Source organism: Orbicella franksi, chromosome 7 (assembly GCF_964199315.1).
Source record: "Orbicella franksi chromosome 7, jaOrbFran1.1, whole genome shotgun sequence".
Classification (NCBI taxonomy): Eukaryota; Metazoa; Cnidaria; class Anthozoa; order Scleractinia; family Merulinidae; genus Orbicella; species Orbicella franksi.
Genome location: NC_138151.1, coordinates 30,766,065 through 30,786,742, shown reverse-complemented (window position 1 = coordinate 30,786,742; position 20,678 = coordinate 30,766,065). Strand labels below are relative to the sequence as shown.

The following is a 20,678-nucleotide window of genomic DNA, read 5'->3' as shown; positions in this document are numbered from 1 at the left end:
CGTTTGAACCAAGACCTCTGATGCGCTTGCAAAATTACGTGTTCCTGCTGTGCCACCGCGCCTCCCGTGATATCCCCTTGTTTTCCTATAGTATCCTTACCTAATAATTTATTTTCGTGGCGAGTTTTCCTTTCATGCAGGAAAGGTATCACCAGCTAGTGTCATATGGCAGGTGTTCACCTTTTGTCCCTCTCTTGCCCTTCTACCGACTGATTCATCTTCGGAAAATCTATTGTTTACAAGCTGTTGTTTATTACGCATGTGAAGTTAGATGAAATATTACTATCTTATGTCACTCAGAAAACTAAAATAGCTTTAGCAGATGTACCATTTTTTCCTTAATGTTACAATTTTGAGCGACTACTAAACTTAGCGACTTCCTTCGAAGATTTTCCCTGTCACAATTTTATTTAGCAATTTCTTTGTTTCTAATGATATCTACAGAAAATATTTTGGTGAATAGTTTGAAAACAATTTTCTGTTATGAAAATAAGGGATGTGATGACTTCTCATGAAATTGCCGAGTTAAGTGGTCGCTGTTCTGTAACATTAATCGTTACTCTTAGCTGTGTGTTGTTTAACTCTATGAACATTTTTTCTCGATAATTTCGTTGTACTGACATATTTTAAAACCTCTACGTTTCTTCTGTTTTTTTTTTATATGTATAAAAAAGGTGTTTTTGCAATGCTTATCAAATCCACCAGCAATAAACCAAGTTTCTTGGAAGAGAAGAAACCTAGAAAAACACGTGCCCGTATGTATTTCATGCGCCATAGCCAACAAATAAATTTTGAAAAGCTTTAATATCAAAAATGAATGGAAAACTTTGCAAAGAAACACTGAGGTACTTAAGTCATTTTATTCCAGTGGTTTTCTAAAGCTAATATCTTCGTCATAGTGTAAACAGAGAATCAAGGAATACAACAACGTTTTACAATTATAATTATTATTATCAGCGGTGGATACACGATGTAATGGTTTTAAATTGAGCCTATAACAGTTACAGAGATGAAATGTTTTGCAATTTCAAAGTACAAAGTACTACTCAAAGGGCAACCTCGTTTCCAGGGTCTCTCTTCTTCCCACCCGCTGGAGCGCGGGACGAGGGCTGGAAGCAGAGAGACCCTGGGAAAGAGGTAGCTCACAGGATAACCCATTTTCTAGTACTCTATTGTAATGAATAAGTAATCAAGTTAGTTTTGTTTCTACGTAAACTACTGGCCAGTTCAAAAATAATGAGCAAGCAAGGATTTAATCTCCGTGAACTCCCACTTTTCTCTGTCCTCAAGGTGGCCGTACGTTGTACGTTGTGGAGAGTTTTGACTGTAGTTTCTTCTTATTGTACTGAAGCCGTCCATATATACACCTTAGAATTTATTTCTCCGAAACGTATATAACAGCATGTTCAGAAACGTTGGATATCCTGGTAGCCTTTGAAATAGATATATATTATAGACGGAAATCGAATTTCACGCTAGTTCTACCTCATATACAGGGCTAAAATAAGCTGTTAGAGAGAGTCACACAGTTCCTACTCATCAAGTCGTTAAACTATACATCACTGTGTCCATTAATGTATATCAAACGCGCGTTTATGATGTTAAATTAAAAAGTGTATCATTGGATAATAATACAATTCACGAGTTTTCATTGGCTTATCCATCATGGTATTTGCGTCATTATACCATGCCATGCGCTACAAATATGGCAAGCATACGTACAATTTTTTAAGGCGTTTTATTTCTATTTTATTTCAGTTTTCTATATTTTGGGCCGGGGGCGTTCTTAATATAACAATTATTCCAATGGCACTTAACTGTTGGCTATGAGATGGTTATAGCCTACTCGACGCTACGCGTCTCGTTCGCGCTCGTGGAATATTACAACTAGGTAGATTATGGCAGATACTTGAAGTCACTTGTAGACTGAAGTAGGTACATCACTGACTAGCCATCATATTTTACAGGTTAGTATTAATTACAGTTACTAGATCGTGGTTAGTGACAGAAACACTCACTCGCTCACGTGCACGCATCCCCTCCCCCGCCCCCGGGCATAACGTCGGCTGGTGCAAAGGGCGGCAAAGTGACAGAAGGAACTTTCATTTTAAGGGTGCTCCGGGCCGTTTCAGCGTATTCCCGTGCTCCTGGTCTTCGTACATGGCTATAACTGCTCGTTTTCGAGCAATACTGACTTTTCTTGCTAAAAGACTGCATTGTAATAGGTCTCGGCTATTCATTTTTTGCGGGCTTACTTATTCTTTGAAAATTTTTTGAGAGAGGGGATGGTCTGAAAAGATAAGGGCAATCATAAACTGGGGACCTATATCACTGAGCACATAAATCGGCAAGTGAAATCTGCCACCTTACATTCCAGCAATCATAGATCAAACTAGTTGTAAAATTAAGAGTGTAGCCTGTGAACAGGCTGCGGTTGGAAGGGTCTGACCTCGGCTGGGAGGGCCCAAAGAGAACTGGCTTAGAGTGAGGTGACCCCATCCTCGACTAGAGAACCTGTTCACAGTCCATCAAGATTTGCGTTTCCAATTTGTACAGCTGTCCTTGATTCTCCTTTAACTCCAAGAGAAATCTCCGTAGTTTGGCTTATTCTACAAACAGTTGACCGTCTTCTCTCCGGGGCCATCTCACCAGTTGTACTCGAAAATGATGCGTTGCGTCTCCTACGCAAGGTTGTGCAAAGAATTTTCTTGAGCGTGCTCCTAAGTTCTCGGTTAGTGAAACAGAACATACAGGGGTTCACAGCCGAGCAGCTGTACTGAAGGGACAGTGTGACCGGAGACACTTGAAAGGGGATATTCTTGCTTCCTATCTTTAACGCCAATACCAGCACCACCATTTGAGGGACCCAACAAATGAGGTACGCGCCGACGATCAGCGAAATTCGCTTAGCCGCGCGAAAGTTTTTGCGGAGTTTTTCTGCGCTAACGCCCACCACTGGAACGATGCGCAAAACACGTTTTGCTTGGTTCGTGGCGATGCGGTAGATGATAGCATTGGTGGAAACCATGATGAACGCTGGAAGAAAGAAACTCCCGATGCTCAGGAATAAAATGTAGCTTTCGTCCAGATCACCAACGCATACATGTCTATTGACAGTAGTGGGCTGCGACTGCCAGCCCATTGGCGGCAAAACAGCGGCAAACAAAGCGTAAAGCCAGATGGCTCCAATGATCACTGCTGTTGTTTTGGTCGTAACAAACGCCTCGTATTTAAAAGGGTAAGCGATAGCGAAGTATCTATCTACGCTTACTGTGCAGAGATTTAAAGAAACAGCCGAAATGCTGATCAGGTTAATAGTTGCCAGGAACAAGCACTCCGCGCTCGATGAAAAACGAAACGTTCCTTGTAGAAGGCCGATGTTCACTGGCATCACCATGGTGACGATCATCACATCTGCGATGCCGAGACTCACAATAAAGAAGTTGCAAGTTGTTCGCAAATGGCGGTTGACATAAACTGTGAGGATGATAATCACATAAGCGGTTAAACATGTCACGATGATTAACGTGTAGAAAAACGTGAGTCCGTTCGCGTAAGGTAGACTGTATGCGCTTTTCTTGGCGGCCAAACCTGAGGAGTTTGTCGTTTCCTGCATGCTGGTAGAGTAATTGTTGGACATATCGCCGTGAACTTGGTTGCTCGACTGCTGGTGAAATAAGAACGTAAAAAACTTTGATATATCGGACTTTGGAAATATTACTACATAAGGATAAACAGTTACAATAGGTATATTAATTAAGCAATACTGTCTTCCTCCGCTGCCTTTCTTTTGAAATTCCGCATAATTTAAGTTAATACGATATTCGTCTTGTTAACTTCGCTAAACCTTGCCTTGTTGGACAAAAAGGTATACGTGGCTCTTTACACGATTTAACGATGTATTATCGCTTGATCGACCACAGTGTTTTAGCTTCAAAGAGCTTAAGAGATAATACTATTCAAATTACCTTTAGTCCATATTCAAAGGCCCTTGCTTACTTCATTTTGTTGCTGTTTTACAAGGACTGTAATGATGTAATCGGACCAAGAAGCAATAGCCAAACAATTACAATTCAAAATATTGTAGACATCGAATTTTTAACGCCTTCTCTCGGGTGTCAAATCTTTCCTTCTTTTTTTTTTTTTTTTTTTTTTTTTTTGCGGTACTGAGAAAAACCCGGATGCAATTTTCTGGTGGCTTCGCCTATTGAAGTCTGATTAGTGAAATTTGTAAGCCCCCTTCTGTTCAGAATATTAAACCAACCTATTTACTTGGCAGTTATATAAATTATTGAGATAGTTTCCTGCGTGAAAACAATAATAACACATTGTTGGACCGGACAGGTGGAAAGAATACGAAAAAAAATCTAATAAAATTTCATTTGATGTGTAAGGTTCTATTTCATCGATGACCCCTTTGACTCCCTTAACACTTTAAGTAAATTGCCAAGTCTAATTTATTTCGCCTCTTTATTACTGAAACTTCTCATTTCGGTTTAGACTTAAGTCATAAAATTGGCGCTAATTGAGCTTTTTTTGTGCTAGAGCTCAATTTGCATTTCAATTGAGTCTTGCTTTCGGTTCTTTTGATTTACTTATAAAACATCGGACCCTCGTTGATAAACATTGGTCAAGGAAATGTAATCTTTGAATCCTGGGATCGTTCCAGAACTACGGAATATGATAAAACTTCAATGGTTAATTCTGAGAAATTACCATTTACAGTACGTACCCTTAAGACCTTTAAGCTTTCGGGAATTAAGTACATAAGATAGACTAAAACATTTTGGCGTGACCGGCAAATTAACTGACAGAAAGTAAAAATTTAAACTGAGAAGTGGAAAAGATCATTTTTCCTAGAGTGCAAAAACAGCTATGTTTTTAACAAATACCCGCGGCATTTCAAAGGAAAACTGGTTTAGCAATTGTTCTACATCAAAGTCGAGGCCAGACTAAATTTCTTATCGAGGCAATATCAGAAAAAAAAAAACGCTTCTTTTATATTGCTATATTTCTTTCAATTCCAAATTTTTATCGAGGCAGATGCCTCGGTTTGCCTTTTACCGGTCACGACCCTACATATATATAATGATATAAATAACTGTGCAGTTTTCTTTAAATGTACGTATGTAATCGAGTCCTTTATTTTTACTATTTCCCTTCACGTACAGACCTTTCTGCTCATTTCGTTCAAAGTAACATGCAGACGCCAACATTTTTAAGCTTTTCATTCCAACGGAAGTAAACTATACTAATTTGGCCGGCATTTTTTGTTTGAACTCAACAGCCTCCTGGAATTACAATTTTATAGATCCGGAATCATCTATTTTAATTTTCCTTTGGAGTTTGTTGTCCAATTTTCGTTCAGCTGTTTGTGAAATTGAATACATGCCTTTCCACGTCTGAAGAAAACAACAAAAGTAGACATTTCTCGCGCGAGTAAATTTCGATAATATTTCTCCCTTATTTTCAGTTGTTGTCACAATTTATAATTTATATCGGTTTCACCTCAAGCAAAAAAAATTAGAACTTAAAAGCTCGTTGAATTACATTCAATGGTCTTTTCAAGTATTCAGTATCTGCCTAACGTTTCTGATGCAAAATTTCAATGCATTGGATTCAACATTTCTGACATTTAGCCCGAAATCAGGTAGAATGCCAGATAAAAATTTCCCAAAATAAGTTTAGTTTATAACTCGTAAATTGCTTCGGTAACCTCGAAATGAACTGGCAGACTGAGTTCAGCTTATCAAAAACGGAGAAAATTAAATTTCAGTAGTTAAAATCTTCACAGTTGTGCCACATACAAGAGGACAGTCCCAGTTACCGCGCGAGTTTTTGAATCAGAATTTTAAGACGCGAACTTTTTCTCTGATGTAAGCGGGTATCGATTACAAGTTACAGTTGAACTAGGTGGCTGAAAGTATTACAAGGAAACTGTGCACATGGTGGACGAACGGGTGATTGAAAATAGGCCCATACCTTTGTTTGTTAAGTTTTGAATTGCCTGTTAATGGTCTCCTTTTCCTAGTCACAATAACAAAATTCGTAGTGTGCGAATTATCGAGTTTAAGAAATCTGACGAACTATACGCAATGTAATTCCATATTTATGTGGTATTTGACTGACGTCTTCTCCAATTAGTGTTTTGTTTTGCCAGGGTCGATTAGCAGACAAATGGAAAAATACCCCCTTTGTTTTTAGTTCCGCGATTTCAAGCGTACAAGAATTATGACCCGACAACTAAAAAATCAAAAACAGGAAGTTTTCGGCAAAATAAAGACCGGAACCCACTGTTCAAAGTCCCGCTGCGGTGTCATATATCTTTCATCCAACAAGCCATTGCTGTTGAAAATATCAAAGAAATCGAAGAACACATAAAATGCAAAAAGTATCAAGCGTAAATTAGTGTTGTGAAGTTATCTGCCCGCGGCCTCTTAGTGAAGTTGTAGTTTAATCCAAAAAACACGTTTAAAACGCCCACGGAGTAAATCAAACGAAATTCCGCCAACAACAAAAAACTTCTACCGCAGATGTCATGAAAAAGTATTTAATCATTCACCATATGCTATCAGAAATCTCCAAGGCTAACCAATTTCTATAGTTTCCGCATGCAGTTGCAATCACAGGGATTCTGAAAATGAACGTTGTGCATTAGGAAATGTGAGCTAAGATTCAGATTTCGCAATTGATACTCGTGGCTACAAGCTGTTTTCGTCTAAGTTAGTTTTAATTTCCTCCAAGCCTGTTATTTAATTTGGAGTGCTTGAATATTTTAGCTTTTTACCAGCGATATCATGAAATAACCTCTTACACGTATATAAACCAGTAAAGTTATCAAAAGACGGTGCAAGACGAAAAAAATGTGTTTTATCTTCATTTGTTGGTAGTTATCAAAAGAGATATTTTAGTGAGCTTGAACTCTGCGATGGTCACTACTTAAAAGATATTACAGCTAAAGATAGTACATAGCTACTTTAATTTAATGTATCATTCTAGGTTTAAAATTTAAATTTTAATGAACTGCGTCGTTCAGTTAAAATTTAACTGAAAGCAGTTTAACTTGAGATATTCATAAATTCTATTTTCCAGTTTTGAAATTTGAAAAACAACTTTTTATTATTTTTTCCAATTTCTTTTTTATTCCAGCTTGGAGCTAACTGCAATATCCTATTGGAATGATTTCCAGAAATATCACTTTGCTTTTAGCGTTGAAAATATAGCAACATTTTACAAGCATTTTCAGGTTGAAATAGCCTTAAAAATACGAGCCTTGTACCCCAGCCCAGAAACAGAGATTGAACTGCACACGCATACGTAGGCTCAATTACCAGCCGCTGTCTCGGGAACCCCGGGAGAGCGGCGGAAATCGAGCCTAACGTATACATATCTAGCCCAGTTTTAAGACAAAATACAAAACTTGTCAGATACATATGAAACGCATTTTTCTAAGCGTTTTCGAAGGAGGAATCTTGAATATTTTGCAAACAAAATGACTGGACATTATGCAATGACCCAGCCACCGGCAAAATTCAGAGTATCCTTGAGAAAAGATCTAACAACTAGCAGTCTTTATAGAGACATGAGATTCTCATGCCTAAGTGCGCTATTTCTTTCAAAGTCGTCCCCGACTTTCCAGCTTCATTGATCTGAAGGGAATGACCCCAAAAGATTAACTAACGCTAACCCTAACCCTAAAACCTATAGCTGTACAGCTAATTCGAATGTACCTTTATAACATGTCGCATGAAACTGACTGAGCAAATTTCTCGGCGAGCTAGTTCCTCCTAATCCAAGCCGACCGCAGGCGTAAATTTTTCTTAATTTCGGATTTTTTTTCTTTTTAATTCCCAAAATGTTAATGAAAGCATTCGTATTTGGGAGTAATTAACTGCCAGCTGAACTCGTCATAATGCCATTAGCGAGAGGAAATTTCACATATATTATTTTCCTACAATCTATTTTTCGGCTATTAGGAGTCATTAATAGGATCTCTTTGTTTCTTTGCTCAGCAAGTTTTAAAGTCAATGAGCCTCCAAAATATTCTTTTGCGTTGCAAGGCAAGATTTGTGTGTGAATAACACTTTTATCAGTAAGGGTTTTTTAAAACATTTGACAATAAAAATAAACGGTAAAAGTTTGCGACGTTTCGACCGCTCTTCGGTCATTATCAAGCAAGATGTAAGAAGTAAAATTTGCAAGAAGTAAAATTTGCATAGATATATATATTAAAAAACTTTCGCACGAATAGAGTCAGATTGTACAATCTGACTCTATTCGTGCGAAAGTTTTAAAATAATCTTTTTTTTTTCTTTATTAATTAGTTTTACATGTTTTTATTGTTTTAAGCACTACTTTGTAAATTCTTTTACATACTTTTTACATATTTTTACTTTATTAATAATTTTCACACATTCTTACCTCTTTGTAGCTATATATATCTATGCAAATTTTACTTCTTACATCTTGCTTGATAATGACCGAAGAGCGGTCGAAACGTCGCAAACTTTTACCGTTTATTTTTATTGTCAAATAACACTTTTAAAGTCATTATGACAATGATTTCGCCAAAAAATCTATTAGCTTACTACCATTAAGGTAAAGCAATCTCATAAAGAAGACTTTGCTCAATTTTGAGCGGTCTGTTGGCTTGAAAATCAATATCTCCCCCCCCCCCGGTTTCCAGAAACCTTTCTCCAGTGAAGAAAATCATGATTATAACATTGGTGCAAGTAATATGTCAAAGACGAAAGACTGTGTTTCACAACATTTCCAGACTTACTATTTTCACCTTATTATTTTCACCTTATTATTTTCACCTTATTATTTTCACACATAACATTTCCACCTTTTACTATGTTCTTTTATTGTGTTATTTTAGTTTACCGTATGCTTATCTTTTTACACTGTCAATTAGTTTTACGTATTTCCGGTATTACGAAAATATCGGCTACATAAAAACACGTCTCAATGTAAAATTCTCATTATACCCGAAGAAGGCTGGTTTGGCCAGCTGAAATATAGTACACCTTCAAAAAATCATCCTACGTTAGACGTTGTGTCGGTTTTTGCTTTTGTATTCTTCATTTTATATGTGAAGCCGGTTAGATCATTATTGATCCAACGTATACCAGCAGGATCATCGTTCCGGTTGCTTGCTTAAACATTTCATAGCCACACTTAGAAGCGGGTTGACAATGCGAAGCGTAGCGGGGTATTTTTGACGAACTTCGAGGTATTGGGAAATGTGATCAAACACTGTCTTGAATGTTTATATCTTCTCAATCGATACTAAAACTAAGAAGAAAACAGGAGCAAAATCATAAAAATCTATGCTAATTAAGATCAGGTATCCAAACACCGTCACAGTCATGATTTCCAGTGCTTAAACTTGATGAATTATTAATGAGTTTGAGAAGTTTAGATTATAGTCAGGCCCCATTTTGCATATGGGGCCCAGGCTCACTATTTGACCACTCGGATTTGCAAACAACTACAAAACGCCCTTTAAAACCTCACTTGAGAGTAGGTTAAATACAACAATTCTAAAGCTATGCTGAAACCAACTTTGAACTCTTGCGACATTGATCAAAAGCATTGTAGCAATGAATTCCAAATTTGGTAAATTTTCCTTACCCTTCTCTAAGAACAATTCGGTTTGATAAATAATTGGTTAAAAAAACTTCCATTGATTTTGCCATGGCAACTGTATTTTGACAGGGATGTTTTGAATTTTCCTTAAATGAAAGGAGTCGCTGGTTACTCGATCTGATGAATTTGCATGTATAACGGCAGTCTTAGTCGACGCTCTGTAAAGCTTGGTCGAAAAGTGCGAAATTCATTTAAAGCTGTGTCGAGGATTGTACAAGAATTGATACGACCCGAAAATGGCATCTTCCTTTTCGTACGACTCGTACGGGTCGTGAAACAATGGTTTACGAGTCTTAAAAATGTTGAAGTGCATATCATTAGTGAGACTTCGGTATATACACAAGATTTAGCACGACTCATCCCCAGGCCTCTCCTCATTTCGGATAAGAAATCTTACAGCTCAGATATCGTCATACGCATGCGTCCCACCAGGTTTTTAATCACCTGCGGAGAGATCGATTTCAGTTGTGACTGTAGTTTAACTATTCCCTGCTGGTACACAAGTACACTAGAACGTAAGAAAAGAGGAAGAACGCAGCCAAGAACCATCATTCGGCTTCCAAGACGAAATTAGACTTCCTTTACAGTGAGCCAGTTTCTAATCCTGTCGAATGTTCTGATCTGCTCTGAAATAGAGTAAGTTAAAACCCGTGGTCGCGTAATCGCGTGAAGATAACAGGTAAATAACGGTTATTTTTTTTAGAATTAAACGGTCTGGCGGGCAGGGATGGATGAGTGTTTATCGAAAGTTGTCCAACAGTTATCTTCGGAACGAAACTTGGGGTTATAAAGCGCTTCCTGTTTAGGTGTAAAAGGGACAAGGAGTTTTTATTAACTTTTTCACTGCAGCTGGTGGTCGAGGAATATTCCTAAAACACCACCCAGTGAGATTCACTGTATTTACAAGCTGATTTAATTAATATCCTCGTGATCATAAAATTTTGGTTATTTATTATATGATCGAGAAAATCTCTCCATTATGATTGGCTCACTGAGAGCAGGCCAATTTATCGTTATTTTTAATTAGCACCGCGGAGCAAATTAATACGCACGCGTTCGTAATTTTCTCTGTCATATAATAAATGAGTTATCGTATGAAAGCTCGATCGAGCAATTCAGGAATTACTCTACTTAGGATATTTGAAAATTCTTTCAAGTTGCACTCGTCTACTTCAAAGACTCGTGCAATTTTGAGAGAATTTTCAAATATCATACGTAGTGTAAATCCTTCATACGATTAGCTTGACTAATTTCTATTTTTTCTGACTCTCACATATAAAGGGAATGGACGAGCTTCAGTTACGTATCGGTAGTTGATAACTGACCAAAAACTTAACTGACAGTAGTTGCTATATCAAAAGACACGTTTTTAACCTATAGCTGAGAGCTGAGATCTACAAAATTCACTGCTAGCTGAGGAATAGGCTGAAATTCTAATTGATAGCTGAGAAATCACTGACAATCAACTTATAACTGAGATTCTATCACCCCTGCCTGTACCGTCTCAATAGGATCTTGCACGTTTTCAACTTACACAATCCTTAATTGTAATAGGCCACGTTCGATATATCAATATTCTAACATGGTTCCGAGGCTTTCAGGACAAACTTCTATGTTTGGTGTTGTTTTCTTTGTATCGAAGTCTCTTTTGGGAATTGAAGGACAGAAAAAAACTTTAAAAATTTACAGTTTTGACCCGAAAACCTCAGAGCCATGTTAGAATATTGATATATCAAGTGAAGTTTGTTTTGCCACCAATTGTCCATTGAATAGCGATTTATACATTGGATAGCGTTCTCCAGCCTTTTAACAACTGAGCCCAGAGATAGGAGAAATATATTGGTTTAGAATCTTTTCCTTGCCACCAATTAAAACTACCTTTTGCTGGCTACCTTTTGTTTATTCCGTAACAACGTATTACGTTGTGCCCTAACTATAGTTCAGCGCAAAGCTAAGAAAAACGTGAAGACGTACGTTTAGAATGTTGCGAGGTACGTTTTCCCCCCTTCACTGATCGAATGTTGAACCGCACGTTCGAAAAGAGAGAATGAAGAGTGGGATAGTTTTTATCTCTCATGTAGGCCTTGTTACTAAAGTCATCCCTTTCAAGATATTTTTAGATCACATCCGGTTTCAGAAATTGCAGGAGGGTCTAGAAATGGCGAGTGCGGTGACGCTGCGTTTGCTTACATGGAAAGCTTAGACCGCTTTACGTGCACAGCAAACATGCCACACAAATAATGGGTCATTATTATTTTATTGCCAGATCAAGTTCCACGATTCGCAACAGATGCTCGGAAGTGGCGCGGTGATCATTACATTAGTATGCCTCGTGTGCTGCACGTGGTTCCTGTGCATTTGGTCCAATGAGCTTCGTAAGAAATATCACGTGGATTAATGTCAAGAACGTACAATCGTGAACATGCGTGTTAAAGATCGCGTCATATGAAACAAGGCTATAAGTAGCTTACGACAGGGCTTGCACTATATATAAACATATCACTTCCTTTTTGTGGCAAAGCAAAGGCCCCGTACACCATTTTGGTCTGGTGATCTTCCAGTTTATATTGACTTGGATATCGGGCAAGGTTTTATAGAGTAATGTGTAATGGTTAGCTTTAATTTGTTTTGTAAACGGAAGGTTACCATCACTTAATTATTAAACTTATTTTGGATAAGAGGAAAAGTGTGATATTTACCAAAAATGAGATCGATGTTGTCCCTTGTTTCTAAGGAACCAATGCACACTCAAGGTCTAGAAAAACTGCTATAGTGGACGTTATCACGCTTAAAGAACGAGAAATAGAGTGTTTTCGACTGGTGGTCGGGGGCTAAACGGTTAGGGGTTAATCGACTACACGACCGGTTACCCACATGCATCTTGCCTGCTCGGTAGCCAATCACAGCCCAGCATTTGGTTCCTCTTGCCCTCTCGCGAAGTCAGCCATACCATAAGGGTTCATATTTCGCGCGTTCTCTGGACTTAATGTGCTCCTCAGTGGGATAAGAAGGCCTGATATCGGCCAAGTGGTTTTCTTTGCGTGTTTATAATGTTACTACATATTTTGCGCGTTTTCCTGACCTAATTTGGTGAAACGGCGAATTAGTGGGATAAGTAAATAAACAAGAGCCTTCATTTGGTACGAAAATATGCTCAGATATTTGCTTGCGGACATTATCTGTTCCGAGAAGCGAACAGTTTTCCGAGAGCTCGAGGAAAACTGTGAGTTTCGAGGAACAGATAATCTCTAAGGACAAATATTACGAGCATAAATGAAGGCTTTTTTGTTTATTATCCTTCAGATATTTTTCGTAACAAGCGGGTTCCTTTGAAAATTGGTGAATATCACTCTGATATTCCACGGTTTCAGCTTGAACATATTTGGTCACGTTACGAGTTTTGACCAATAGCGTGCGATAGAAATTAATTGATGGATTATAAGAACGGATATCGACAAGAGAGCCCGATATCATCCTCTCTTGATATTGGCCAAGGCTTTTTTTCGTGGTTATTATTTTGCTTATTTTACCTCCGTCAGCGGGCAAAATAAACCAAACCCTGCTTTATACGATTATTGGCTACCCGAGCGGGCTAAACGGTACTAGCTATCTTGTCCGCCCGGGATTACCCGCTAAGTCTTGAAAGAAAATAGTAGTCTTTTTCCGTAAAAGAAATCCTTTATTGACCAAGCTTGTTCACTTTGGATGGCTGGATGCTGGCGTCTTTCTTTTTTTTCGTTCGATAAACACGCATAAAAGGAAATGCACGCTTGGTTGATAAATAATTTCCCTTGCCCGGTCCTGCTTTCGAACCAAGTCCTCCTCGGAACGACAGGTGTTCCTGAAGACGAAAGTCGGCTGCTGAGTCATTGGCGTCAGCGTTGCTGCGGAACATGGAGCTCTTAGTTGTACTATCCTTGCTACTGTTCTGTGGAACTTCGTTTGCAGATCTTTCAGCAGAGTACGACAGCAAGGCCACTTTGGATGGCGATTCCAAGTATACTGTGTACTGGACCCACAACGCTACTTCAGACATGATGTACATTGCAGTTGAAGTGAAAGCGACGGGCTGGGTGGCCTTGGCGTTTACCAAGGAGAAAAGCTCCAATATGAAAGGCTACGATACGTGTCTTGGATCTGTAGCTGGAGGCACTAGCGTGTTGAACGTGAGTTGCTGGGGCAGAAGATTACGTAATTTTCATATTTTAAGTTGTATGCTTTGAACGATTCTGGACGAATTGTTTCGCCTGCAAAGTGCGATGGGTTACTTTTCAACTGCAAGTGTGATCTTATTTTGCACGGATATTTTGGTGCACTTAGCTTAAGTTTGCAACGACTGTGCTAAAACTAAACTGAAGATGTCTTAAGTTATCTTTGTTTAACACGTTAAATTTTTAAAACACTAAGCTTGTTTTGATCTAACCTGGCGGGATTCGCGAGCGGAGAGCGGAGAAAAATTTGATATTTCGCTTGCGTGAGATTGCGCTCTGATTTATAAGTTTGTTGTTAGGCAGAGGACTACGTATTTTCACATTTTAAGTTGCATGTTTGAACGATTCTGGGCGAATTGTTTCGCATGAAAAATGAGATCGGTTTCTTTCCTTTTGGTGTGATGTTATTTTGGTGATATTAAGTTTGCAGTGATTGTGTTAAATACGGTCGGATGTATTTCGCTTGCGTGAGGTCTCCCCTTATGAACCAATATTAACATGCTTATTAATGGAAAACAGCACATGAAAGATAGGATTAATTGTTTGCGTAACAACGGCTCCATGGAAATGCATAACAGGCTCTGTAGACCTTCAGGTTGCCTTCCGGAAAATGCTTTCTTTACGCGCTGCTTTAAAGAAAACCACGGTTAACTACCGGTATATATCATTTTAAAGCTAATAAATTGTAGAATCCGAAAATAACAACAAATTTTGCTATGTTTGTTTTGATAGTCACGCGCAAGCCTTCAAGCGCAAAAATGACCGTACTCAGTGCTAATACCGGCCTCGAAAGAAATTCACAGTTTTCGCACCAACTGAAGCAGTTGTCAACGTGGCCATACCGCCAACCAATGAAATGCAGCTTTGAACTCCCCAGCGGCCTACAGGAACCTGAGTAACGTATCCCGATCGAAGTGCAATGTTTACATTTACTGTATATCTTTAGCTCTTACATCGGGAGTAGCAGACTAGTAGCGAAGTCTGTCGTGAAACATTCAGCTTATAAACCGAATCAGCAGATAAATGGTCAAGAAGGAAAAGGGAAAAATAGGAATGATAGCAGAATAGCTTTGAACAGGCCCACTGGCGAGACGAGTCGAGTGGGGATATGTACACATTTTTTTAAAAAAACTAAACGCGTAATTTATCGGCCCGCTTGTTTTTCTAGAATATGGAAAAACAAGCTTCGAAGCAGAGGAAAGGAGCGCTTGGAGAAGCTGCCTTGTCGGATATCAGCAATTAAATTCACCGGTAATTCCGCGGCAATCAATCAACAAAAGCGAGGATTTCTGTGCGAGAAATTGCAAGACGTAAGAGATGTAAAACAAAAGAAGCGAAACACGACTTCGCGGACGAGCTCAGTTTCTGTGAATACTACTCAAGCATGTCAAGGGTTGACACATTGGCTTATCACAGTTTGCGGTGCAGTGACTCGTTTAAAAACTTACGTTTTTGCGGATAACTCGTTCGCGTTTTAAGTTTTTAAAATAAATTTTTTTGGAAAATTCAGATAAAGTAAAAGTCTTGAATTTGGTTTAAAAAATAATTTTGGACAAAATAGGCCCTTGGAGGTCTACTTTTTAGGTTTTATTTGCCAAGCCGTTTCTGACATTACTTGTTTTCAATTTGGATTGAATTATAACCTTCTCAAATTATATAGAAGAATCTAGACCACTGTTTGAGTCATTAAAAATACCTAGTATCTATATGAATTAATCCATATCTGACAGCAATTTTTATGTATTCATATAACTGTGACAATCTTCAAGTATATTTTAAAAGTATTTTGTTACCAATGACAATATACATTCTTATAATACAGGATCTGCATCAAAGATACATATTCAATTGAAAAGAATGAACTATAAAAAAGGAAAATTTGCACTTGAATATAAGGGAGCAATTATTTGGAACAGTCTACCCATGGAAATCAGAAACGTGAATTTTTTCAATCAGGTTTAAAAAGCACTCAAATGATATGTTCAAGATCAACCTTACAATGGACAATAGAAATACTTAGTGAAAAAAGACTTAGAAGTGTAACTACTCTCTGATCTGTGTGATAGAAATAATCCACCCTCTGTATTTAATTACACGTGATTTAGTGAAATAATATTGTGGGGCCGTCATCTTTTAAAAAGCTCAACTGAGCTTGCTGAATCTCCTGCCTTATCAACTATATTTGTCTGGCTGTAATGTAAATGATTGTTATGCATCAGATAGAGGACGAATAAAGATTTGAGCATCAATTTCACTAATCCTAGACCAGTATCTGTGAAAAACTTGTATACACCATGAGTGTTAATTATCAGCACGTACACTATGACTCACAGTCTCAAGGGAAATAACTCACTGTTGCCATGGGGTCAGTAATTTAAAATACCCAAACAGAAAATTAACAGCTGTGGTTATCATGATATTATGCTAATTAAGTCTGAGTTTTATGCTAATTTATGTGAAACTACAAAATAAGTGTTGTCTGAGCGGGCCATATTTAAGCAAGGACTGCTTTAGCAGAGTGAACAATATTCAACCTTAGTTAATACTTCCTGTCATCAAACAGTGAAAATGGTTTTTTGTGATGCTTTTTCATAAACATGTCCCTTGTTTTCTGCCAGATCAGACTGTGCAAGTTGAAGATTACACTCCGCCTGTTCCAATTAATTAAAAAAAAAAGCAGAAAAAAAGAAGAAAATGGGTGAAAAGTGAAAACACATTGTTGTAGGCTTGATTTGTGACACTCTCTTGCATCCAGTCTTCCCGAGAGGAGTGCATTGTGGTCCCCTTCCCTGAACAGTGGCTAGTAACAGAGCCTTAAACATTGTTACTGTAACAGTTATGCTAAATTATTGTCGAGTATATGTGTGGAAGAAACAGCAAAACTAAAAAGTTCTGAAAACTCTTGTTCAAATTTTCAGGATTACTTGACAGATGGTCACAGGGTTCCTTCATTAGATTCCCAGAATGACTGCCAACTGGATGAAGCTATGGAGAGTGGCGGGACCACAACGATCAAATACCACAGGAAGGTCGACACCGGTGATTCAAAAGATGTGGTCATCGAGGTGAACTTAAGATGTTCTGTCATTTGTCTATAATTTACATATAGTGCTTCTAAAAATAGGTTGGTTAAAATGTGCAGTGACACACAGAGAGAGTGAGTACACAGAATGCTGCTGTTGGCAGGAGGAAGGGTGTTTGTGTTTTATTTCTGACATTTTGGCCTGAAAGTTAAGTTAAAGAATTACATGTTGGGAGAAACATTTTTTCTATGCAGTGCAGAGTGCAAAGAAAGTTCTGTGGATTGCCTTTTTTGAGAAAATCCATGAGAAGTCCTGTAAAAGAGAGATTATTTTATTTATAATTTATTAGACAATTTTTAAATTTTTATCTTCATTCAAGCTACTAGTATATTTAATTTTTTTTGAGGAGTGGGGTGAGCTTACCCAAAAATTGGTTTTCCCTGCATCCTGTGATGACAGTTTTGGCATATAACTTTTTGGCAGAGACAGTTATTGATGCACAGTATTCTCAGGATAGATTGATTTCATTGATTAAAAGATATATGAAAAAAGACACTAGAAACTGAACATAATACGATGCTTATATACTCTCCTCTCAGCTACAGTGAGCTTTGGAAATGTTTTAGCACCAATGCATTGGCTTGGTCTGAGCCCGGGGGTGGGGGGGGGGGTGGGGGGGTACTTCTATGTACAAAGGATGGTGGAGCTTCTCATATCTTTTTAAGGGGTTGAAAAAGCAGTTTTGGTGCCTCTTAGGGTGCTCAGCCTCAAAATGTCCACAGTGGGAGCTTTTGCAGTACCTTTTAGGTACTCAGAGCAGAAAAAAACATTACAGTAGATATTTGACCATCAATTTTTGTGAGTGAAAGGTATTTGAAACAATAATTATCGTTACATCGCTATTGAAATTTCTGAGTATCAGAGTTGATGTGTTGTTTTAGAATTGGTACCACTCAGGAGAGAAAAAAATTTCAAGCCATGCCCACAAAGCAGGGTCTTGGTACCTCTTAGGATTTTTTTTTTCCAAAATTTCTGACAAGCACCTCTTTTCTTGTTATATGGAATCCCCCCTGGGGAGTCCTGTTTTCCAGAGGAGCAATACTTGTTATGCATTACAAGACATAAAAACTTTATTTTATATACCTGAAAAAAAATTATGCTAACCACAGACTATACAGTATTTAAGATTAGCACAGCAGCTGTCTTGGAGAAGTAATTTTCATTTTCTTTTTCTTTGTTTTCAGAAAGGAGAAATCATTCTTGTGTGGGCATACAAAAACACTGATGACTCCCTGTCAAGGCACAATGAGAAGGGCTTTGCATCAGTGACCATGATAAGCGCCAGTGAGGCAGTCAAACTGAGAAGCTTTTACTGGAAACTTGGGGTGGCATCTCTGTCCATTGCTGTGGCTTTCTTGTTTAAGTAAATGTTACAAAGGGCACAGAACCTTTTTTTGTCATGTTCAGCTTTGCTATAAAAAAAGCTGATAAGTGAATTCTTGTTGTGTATGTGTTTTTTTGTATTATTTGTACTATAACCTTTGCAGCTAAAACTCGTCACAAGAATGACTTTTGACTGACTGGTCAATAAGGATTAAGTGAACGTAGTAAAGGGACCTTTTCATGCACTGTCCTACAGTGATAGCTAACAATGGACCTTTTTGACAATGTCACACAGTTAAAGATAGATTTAGCCATGCCTAAAAGCGTAGCTCCTGATTACAATAAGTTAACCTGGCTTGACCAATACCTAGGCAGTGGCCGCACTTAAGCAATGTTGACCATGAAAAAAGAGTTGTATGGTTTTTTATTTGTATGCATGCTTCTGTTCCTATAGTTATGGTGCTCCGCTTAGTGGTCCTTTGTGCTGCCGAAGCTTAGCTCTGAGCAACTGTCAAAACAAATCGTCAATGACGTGACATCGTCAAAAAGGAAAGGGATTACTCCAGCAAATCACTGCAGAAGTTTCACGTAAAACTATTCAACCATGCTTTCCTCAGATTCCCGCAAGGGATGTATAGCGAACTGAAAGAATTATTACCAGTATTCCATAATTTCTCACTTGAACAAACGGCCTTGGAGATTGAAAGTGTAACTTTAATTAAAAGAGCTCCCTAAAAGGGATATGATGTTGAGATTTGATTTTATAAAGTAATTAGTTAGGACAGTTCGGCTAAAAATCGCTTTTTTTTGGCTTTATTTGTTGAGTATACTTCTTTAGGAAAATGTTTTGTATTTACCACGTTTTAATAAAGCTTTTTATTGTGTTGCCCGTTCACTAAAGGCAGTTTCTTTCTTGAAGTAGAACACCGGGTCTCTCTCGGTTATGGAAGGTGAACCTGCTAAAAGCCAACGTATTAACAGCCATTTTCACGATTATCTAAAAATTCCATAAAAATGATAACAGGGCCGAATGGTAAGGAAATTTCTTGAGAGCTTTAGCGTATAATCTCTTTGATTCGTTGAAGATGTTCAGGGAAGCTTGTTTAACCAATAAGAACAAACTCCGTTTTGTTTTCTCCACCAATCATGTACGGTGCGTGAGCCCATCGTGGATCAACTTTTCGCGCCCTTTCTACGAGTGACTAGGCTGTACTCGGAGTTGACTCTCGGTCGATGGGAGCTGGCACCTAACTCGGGTGCAGAACCATTGTGTTAGCTTGCCTGCGGTGAGAAAAGGGTATGCGCCAACGTCTTACCATATTCATACCAAGTCGTACGTAATATGTCCACACTACGCTGGAGAAACTCGGAAATGTAGCTTTATTTCTACGGTTAGGCCTACCACCCACACTAACCGTCACCAAAACAGAGCTTTTCGTTTTAGTGTTGACGGAAAACAGTTTTGAACACCGTGAGTTTTTTCCTCAAATACAAATCCAAAATGACCGGTAAATTCTCCGGCGTAGTGTAGAAGGAAAACATGGATTTTCAGAGAGAAACCTCCATTTTCAAATTCCTGCGGCATAGTGTGGATGGTAAATAGTTGATGCGTTTTCAGAGATTTCACCTCCGTTTTCAAATTCTTCCAGCGTAGTGTGGACAAAACAGGGTGGGCCAAAAAAAGGCGCGACCAAACGAGCCTGTTTTCACCGACAATTAGTACACCTTTTGCTGTTCATTTACAGAAAACAAACATTCATTTGTGTCCAAATTTCTTTCATTATGGTCATTAAACTCTCATTAACACCAATATGACCTTCATTTGCGCGTAAGAAACGTTCAAGAAAAATATTTACATATGCATTAACATTCAAAATCATCAAAAGAAAAACAATACCTTCATTTGACATTCATTGACTGTAAATGTATTTTCATTTTGGTGGAAAAAAAATTCGTTGTCACGAAACGACAATCATTTACACTTTACGACATTCAGTTTTCAACAAAAGACTTTCAATAACACAATTTGCATGAGAACTAACATTCAATTGCATTATCATGCAACCATATCCATGAAGGTAACAATCTTAAATGCGGTGAGACATACATTACCGTGTTTTCACCTAACGTTAAGAGAAAACAATCGCTCATTAGCGTAATTCTTTTGCACAGAGATATCTCGCCCAATTTTCCTCGAAAATTTGATTATAGAACAAGGGACCATATGTACTTTTTTCAAATCATAATTTCACAATCCTCCCCTTGCAGATATAAATTCGGCCACTTACGAAACTTTTTGCGTACAACTCAGAGGGCGCACTACAGTATCCGTGTGACATACATGTACATGTACATGTAGTGACAGTTCGATTTGTCCAGAAATGCCACGAAGAAATAGAATCGCATTTGA

General features: G+C 38.1%; 2 protein-coding genes across 2 annotated transcripts; one reads left to right on the top strand and one right to left on the bottom strand.

The window, feature by feature from the left end:
* Positions 1 to 2,056: 2,056 nt before the first annotated feature.
* LOC145493234 (alpha-1A adrenergic receptor-like) lies at positions 2,057 to 3,949 on the bottom strand. Its single transcript, XM_081472653.1, has one exon. It carries the CDS (start codon positions 3,638 to 3,640, stop codon positions 2,519 to 2,521), a length of 1,122 nt encoding a protein of 373 aa, XP_081328779.1. The 5' UTR covers positions 3,641 to 3,949; the 3' UTR covers positions 2,057 to 2,518.
* Positions 3,950 to 12,999: 9,050 nt separating this feature from the next.
* LOC145493063 (DBH-like monooxygenase protein 2 homolog) lies at positions 13,000 to 19,168 on the top strand. Its single transcript, XM_081472467.1, has 3 exons — positions 13,000 to 13,817; positions 16,781 to 16,927; positions 18,130 to 19,168. Exons 1-3 carry the CDS (start codon positions 13,545 to 13,547, stop codon positions 18,310 to 18,312), a joined length of 603 nt encoding a protein of 200 aa, XP_081328593.1. The 5' UTR covers positions 13,000 to 13,544; the 3' UTR covers positions 18,313 to 19,168.
* The last annotated feature ends 1,510 nt before the right edge of the window (positions 19,169 to 20,678 follow it).

Coding starts and splice junctions, on each gene's coding strand:
- LOC145493234 (XM_081472653.1), bottom strand. CDS start 3,640: ATGTCCAACAATTACTCTACCAGCATGCAGGAAACGACAAACTCCTCA.
- LOC145493063 (XM_081472467.1), top strand. CDS start 13,545: ATGGAGCTCTTAGTTGTACTATCCTTGCTACTGTTCTGTGGAACTTCG. Junction 13,818..16,780: donor GAGGCACTAGCGTGTTGAAC/GTGAGTTGCTGG, acceptor TCAAATTTTCAG/GATTACTTGACAGATGGTCA. Junction 16,928..18,129: donor CAAAAGATGTGGTCATCGAG/GTGAACTTAAGA, acceptor CTTTGTTTTCAG/AAAGGAGAAATCATTCTTGT.